This window comes from Octopus bimaculoides, chromosome 6 (assembly GCF_001194135.2).
Source record: "Octopus bimaculoides isolate UCB-OBI-ISO-001 chromosome 6, ASM119413v2, whole genome shotgun sequence".
NCBI classification, from domain to species: domain Eukaryota; kingdom Metazoa; phylum Mollusca; class Cephalopoda; order Octopoda; family Octopodidae; genus Octopus; species Octopus bimaculoides.
Window position 1 is genome coordinate 45,476,283 of NC_068986.1, and position 6,789 is coordinate 45,483,071.

A 6,789-nucleotide genomic window follows, 5' to 3' on the forward strand; every position below is an offset into this window, starting at 1 on the left:
GTGTGATCCCTCTGTCCAGCATCTGCCATGATAGATCACTAGTCACTACACCTTTTTCTATTTTCTCTCCCTGTTTATTTCTGTGTTCCTTTCTGACGAAGAGCGTAGGCTTGAAACATAAAAGACTTTCTTCCTGAGCGTTAAACTAATACATTTGTTTGTTGTTTACACACCTGTCTTCGTCTTTTGTAAATTCTCACCATATATATATATATATATATAATACAAATAATATGAGTAAATGCATGTATACGTACATGTATGTACATACCTACATCTACATGTATATGTAGATGCATATCTGGGTACAGGACATCACAAAAAAAGGTGGACAAAATGAAAAACAGAACATAAACAGAGCACAGAAAACAAACAAGCCACATAGAGAATATTTCCTTCATTGGCTGCCACTATATATATATATATAGATAGGCACAGGCATGGCTGTGTGGTAAGAAGTTTGCTTCACTACCGCATGGTTGCAGGTTCAGATCCACGGTGGGAATTGTCTTCTACTACAGACTGGGTTGAGCAAAGCCTTTTGAGTGGATTTGGTAGACAGAAACTGAAAGAAGCCTAGAGTATATATATTGACACATACACACGTATATATGCCTATGCACGTTTTTGTGTCTGTCTCCACCACTGCTCGACAACCAGTGTTCCTTTGTTTACGTTCCCAAAACTTAGTGGTTGGTAAAAGAGATCAAGAGAGTGAATAGCAGGCTTAAAAAAAATTAGTGCTGCTGTTGATTTGTCTGGTTAAAACCCTTCAAGTCAGAGCCTCTGCATAGCCACAGTCCAATGACTGAGACAAGTAATAGAAGATATAAAGATATGTGTGTGCACATGTATAAATATATACATACACATAATGGGTTTCTTTCAGTTTCTGGCTATTAAATCTACTCTCAAGGTTTTAGTTGGTTTGACGCTTTATTAACATATACATACCTAAGGTACTCTATAGTGAGACTACACTTATGAAAATTTGTTTTCTGATATAAGAGCTGTAAGATTTTGTCTTAACATGTTTTTGCAAATGGCTATAATATACTTCAGTAATAATTACAGGGAGATTGTGCATATATATGTTTATTTGGTACTTTTAAAACAGCATGATGCAAATGAAATTGTCAATACCTTGAAAAAACAGAGTAGTCAGTGGAAAAGTATTTAAACATTAAAATATATTGGCTACTGGAACTGAGAATGTCACTGCTATTGTAACTTCAGTTTTGATGTATATGTGTCAGTCTTTGAACTGACAATATTCTATATACTTGTGTTGAATGCAGTGGTGGCTCATAGATAAAATTAGTTGGGGTGCTGCTACAGAAAATTTTTAGCTATTGTTTTAATATTGTGTAAAAGGTAACAGACATATACATAAACTTAATTGGTTCATGTTTTAGCCACTGCTGGATAGTGTGTTTAATTTGTTCACTGAACACTGCCATAAATTTCCCCTAAACCACAAAATAAGGGGGGAAAATCTGCCCTATTTTTCAAATCCTGGCAGCAACACTGAAACTGGAAGCAGGATAATAATCTAATTCTACACTTTATCACATTCAAGAATATAAACATGTTTTTAAGTACAACACATGCAGAGTTAAAAAGAAACACTATCTTTCATCAGCACTGCATGAACAACAGTGCTGTCTCTCCCTAGCATGAAGCTTCCTATCTTGGACCTGTGAGCATGCGCACAACAGCCAAATACTGTGTTGCTGGAACTGTGAAGCGCACAGTTCTATACAAAGATTTTTGTATTTTTTTCATAAACTAGGAGATAGTTGCTGACATTAAGCTTAAAGATTATATAATGTACAAGTATAAAGAAAGAATTAAAGAAAAAAAGGACTCATTATATTGAATGCTATTGATAATATGGAGTAGAAATAGGGGGTGGGCAGCTCTGCAGTGCCTATATACGAGCCGCTACTGGTTGAATGTCTCTTTAGAAACTTAGAATTTTGAGCAGTAGAAATTAAACTTTCTTCATTAGTTAGAAAAATGGCTTATAGCCAATTATATATTGTTAGTAATGATACGGATTTTAAACATTTGTGCAAATAGACAGTTATGAATTGAATGTACTATGTATAATATAATTTTGAATCAGGAGCTTGAATAACAAACTCACTTTAAAATTATGAATACGAGAGATAAATACTTTACTGCTCAGCTATTATATGAAATATATTATAATTTTTACTTTTACATCAAATTTTAAAGCATGTTCAAGAAGTTAAACTTTTTTAATCAAACACAATGGTTAAACTAAGATATTTGAAAATCCTTCCCATTTGTCCTAGTCTGCTAACAAGCAGACTAGATCCTCTTAATCCTATTTCTTATATTGAATTTTTGGATCCTAAACCTAATTTGGTTTCAAACTTGAGAGAAAAGTAACAGAAACGATGCTTATGAAGATGACGACAGTTATTGAAAGGAAAATATTAGGAAAAAATCTCGAAATACTCGTTTTCCTTTGCAAAGAGCTCAGACAACGATTACTAGGGAAATATAACCTACTGAAGAACATTATGGGTTTGTTTGTAGAAAAGGTTTGAAACATGTAAGGAATTCAATTATTTAAATAATAATAATGTATCAAGTATCTAATTAAAATATAATAACATTAATTTGTTTAAATACTAACTTATACTGAAAAATTTTGGATAGAAAATTTTAAGATGTTAATGGTGAAAATTCCTTTAGAGACTAGAGATATGGCAGTACTTGTTCCTAATCTCTTAATATTACCTAATTCAAATGTTAAAGTAGGAAGATTATTCAGTAGCTTGTAAGTTGTCAAAATAAAATAAGGAAATACAATTTAAAAGCTTTTCGAGCTGTTTTCTCTAAAATGATATAAATACTGCGAAAATTGTGGTTTCCTTAAAGCAATACTAGATAAAATTCACAAAGTGGACAGATATCTAACTCACAAGCAAAATACCAGTACTAGAAATCCTAAAGGATTTAATTGCTTAGACTATTGCTGATCCAAATATAGAAGCAAAGACTTAGCAACATTTCTTTTTAAATAAAAGTAATTTTTCTCATATTTAGCGTCTTTTAGCATTTTTTGTAGAAGTAAGGGTTCATTTGACAACACAGCAGGTCGTGATTTGAGGAAATTGTGGCTGCTGTTATCTTTGGCCTTTTCTGAAGTTGAAAGACAATGTTATCCTTCGTACAATTTGGATATAATCCTTACAAGTTAGCCTACTATTTAGCAAGAACAAATGCTACATTCTATAGCATAACTGAGAGAAGAAACTAGCTATAGATCATTAACCAAATGAGATAAAGGTCGATTGATTCACCAAGTTCAAACAACTATATCTTTGAATATGTAACACAAACATAAAGTAGCATGTAGAGGAATCTACATATTTAAATCTGTTTAAGATTTTCGTTGATAAATAAAAGTTCCTTTTTAAATTTTCTCATTTTCGATTTAAGAACTAGTAAATAAAATAAAGAATGATCACTTTACCAGGTTCAAACAAGAACAATATCTAAGTATTTAACTCAAACATAAAGTAGCTTGTGACCATTAAGGCTGTATATATGTATGCATCATCGCTATTAAACATATTTCTTAATTCATTCTTAAATGTATTTCTCTTAGGCGTGGTTTCCAAAACTGCAATTTTACTGGTCAAGGCTACTGGCATGTAATGTGAGATAGTAATGACTCATAATAATACTTGATGGAAGAGAGAGCTTATATGATTGCTCAGCTGGTAACAAATAATAGCCACGTCTCCTTCAATCACTCCTATCGCTTAAAAGGGGTGGAGGAATGCGTTTTTTAGTGGTCTGGATTCCATATACGTAAGAAAAAGACGAGGTAGTCATGGCTAAAAATGCTTTTGATGTTTCTAGCTCGATTAAGGCCGACCTGGGGCTGAACGAAACAACTACTTTATTTTGCGAAGCACTCGACCAGTTAGAAATAGTAGTAAAATCTCCTTCAATCTTATACCCTTCTGTTTTGATAAATAATGGTAACATCAGATAATATTGCCCAAGATATACAATGTCCGAGAAAATGATGACAAGGTTATGGCTGGAATGTCTTTAATTATATCTTCTACTTCAGTCTAAAAAACTACAGTAATCCTTCGACTATCGCGGGGTTTATGTTCCAAAACCCACCGGCGATAAGTAAAAATCTGCGAAGTAGAAACAGTACTATACTGTATATTTATTATTAATATTATTTTATAATTTGTATATATTTATTTTATTATAATGCAAAACAGCACCACGGAGGAATCGATGTAAGCGTTAAACCGCGATAAAGCAAGGGATTACTGTACTTTAATTTATTTTCCCTATTCATTGGGAAGTGACGCTGTAAATATGTATCTTATCTATAATCTACTATAATTGTGAAACTGGTTGGTTGTAAAATGACCGTGTCTCAGGATCGGTTAGGTCTGATCTTTCATAGGAAAATGTGAATGTCCATGACTGTTGGATGGCTATTTGGCCATCGATAGTTTGAAAAGATTTGTAATATATTTTTCCATATGTTGAGAGGTTGTGGTGGTGGGTATGTTTTAAGTCTACAAGGCTTAGCTGTAGTTAAACAAGAGGTAAAACGAATATCATGTTTATGATAGCATGTGAACCCAACAAGAGCGATACCAGAATACCCAACAGTCGAAGGACGCTGTTTCAACGGCTTTTGCAACTATCTCCAAAGTACAGCTTCGTAAAACAACACAGGTGATGGCACCGCATCATTTTGTACCACGAAAATGATGGCGTTCATACCTTCTCGATGTGTGACAGTGTCAGTGTCAATGAAAGTGAAGATACTAAAGCCATTACATGTGTTTGATATTATTATTTGTTCCTCTCGTATTCTCACTACTTTTCGGTTGGGGGTGACAAGACTTTCGGACCACCCTATATGGAGATGGCACCAAAACTTCAAAGTGACAGAAAGAATTAAAATAAAATATAAAACCATTACTATTATTTTCGAGATGAAACGAAAGGGGATAAAAGGAAATGTTCAATGTATTTGTAAACACTCTTTTCAGAGTGAATGCAAATAAACAGCAGTTTACGCGTAAATAATGTGTGCGTGTGTATACAGGTAGGGTTAATTATAAGCATGGAGGTGCGTGTTTTTATCAATAGTTGGAAGCATAAAATACACAATGTTTAGTTGAATATATATGAAGATAACTGGACATCATTTTTAACGAAAGTACATTTTATAGACTGTATTGGTTTTAATAGACCTGCTTTCCCAATCTCAGAATATTACATTTTATCATGAAAACAAGAATTTTTCAAAGAGTTACTTTCGTATTCAAGCGTTTCTCTGCAAGTGTTCCTTGTGGTTAGTTAAGCATTTGATGTATATTAGCATAACAAAACATTCATGTTAGGTAATAAAATGTACAATTTCGAATGAAACTTATTTTCAGCATAACACCTAATTTGCTTTAACAGCAAGTTAGGTGTTTTACCTCATAGCTGTTGCTAAAACTACACGAGACTCCATACTAAGATATTCATAAAAATATTATCACGATTATTACTTAGACATCGTGACTTCATGGTTAACTAAAGGCTTATCGGCGATCTTTAGTATAAGTGAAGTTTATTAATTTTGACTAATATAGAGATTGGTTCACATGTCCAGTTCGTCCGAATCGAATCTTCAGCTCTGAAATACGAAAATTAGAATTATTTCTGTTAGCCTTATGACGTCAGCTAACTCGCAAAATGGCTGTTATACATGCGGTGGTTGGAAACATCCCTGCAAAATATCACTCGAAAGACTTACGTAACTTTTTTTCCTCTTTAGTTGAAACAGATGGCTTTGACTGTTTTCATTATCGTCATCGTCCTGAAGTGAAGAGACCATCGCAGAAACAATTGCCTAACAATCATGGTTAGATGTAAACATGTTTATGTTTTAAATTTTACATTGTATTTTATTATTTATGAAAGCACTTATTTAATTTTTTAGAATATTATTTTTACATGACTCCCTCTTTATTAATCTCTCTCTTTCGTTCTCTCTCACCTTTTCAAGTAATTTTCCCCAAAACAAATCCAGGTCTTTAGAGATAATTACATTCATCTTTTATGATTATTTCAGTTTTAAAGTAATTGATATAACCATATGTTAGCTCTTATAGAAAACATCAGTTATGTTTATAAAGAAGCTAAAAAATACTCTCAGAGAAAACATTAATTTTGCTCAAGTCTACAGTACACTTTTCACCAGAGGACTTCTAATTAGGGTAGATTTTGACAACTTCAGTTTTAATAGTAAGAGTTACTGTTCTTGTGTTTACACTTCTCTCACCTAGTCATTTAAAAATGTTTTGCGTTGATTTAAGAATGCTAAACATCTAATGAACTTTTAGATGTCTCTAGTTATGTAATCGTCCCATACTTTTATGGAGCTCAAATACTAATTAGCTGAAAAAATAAAACAAAACAAAAACATATATCAAAATCGTATTTCCCTTATATAACACCCTACTGTTTTAGAAAGGACGTATTGTTGGTGCACTTCACGTGAGAATAAAATTGCGGCAGGGCCATGAAAATACCTTATGATTTTAGGTTTGCACAATTGGGACTAACTTGGTGACAACAGTACCGTATTGGTACTTGCGAGGAAGCTTGTACATGCCAACATTGTTTTTCATTACCACGAGATAGCTGAAATGTCGAATACGGACTCTCTCCCCCTCTCTCCTCCCCCTCTTTCTCCCCCTCTCCCTCTTTCTCCCC

The 6,789-nt window shown here is 33.2% G+C and overlaps 1 protein-coding gene across 5 annotated transcripts in view; it reads left to right on the forward strand.

Annotated features, from left to right (window-relative positions):
* Nucleotides 1–6,789, forward strand: part of LOC106871164 (G patch domain-containing protein 3) — an 83,403-nt gene that overhangs the window by 59,954 nt on the left and 16,660 nt on the right. The window contains exon 1 of one of the 5 annotated variants that reach the window (XM_014917490.2): nucleotides 5,730–5,935. The exons of 1 other annotated variant lie outside the window; for it this stretch is intronic. In XM_014917490.2, the coding sequence (XP_014772976.1) occupies nucleotides 5,767–5,935 (169 nt within the window). In that variant the 5' untranslated portion in view covers nucleotides 5,730–5,766. Of the gene's footprint in view, nucleotides 1–5,729; nucleotides 5,936–6,789 lie in introns of those variants that run through there. 3 more of the 5 variants (XM_014917489.2, XM_052968717.1, XM_052968716.1) reach the window with 3 other exon arrangements.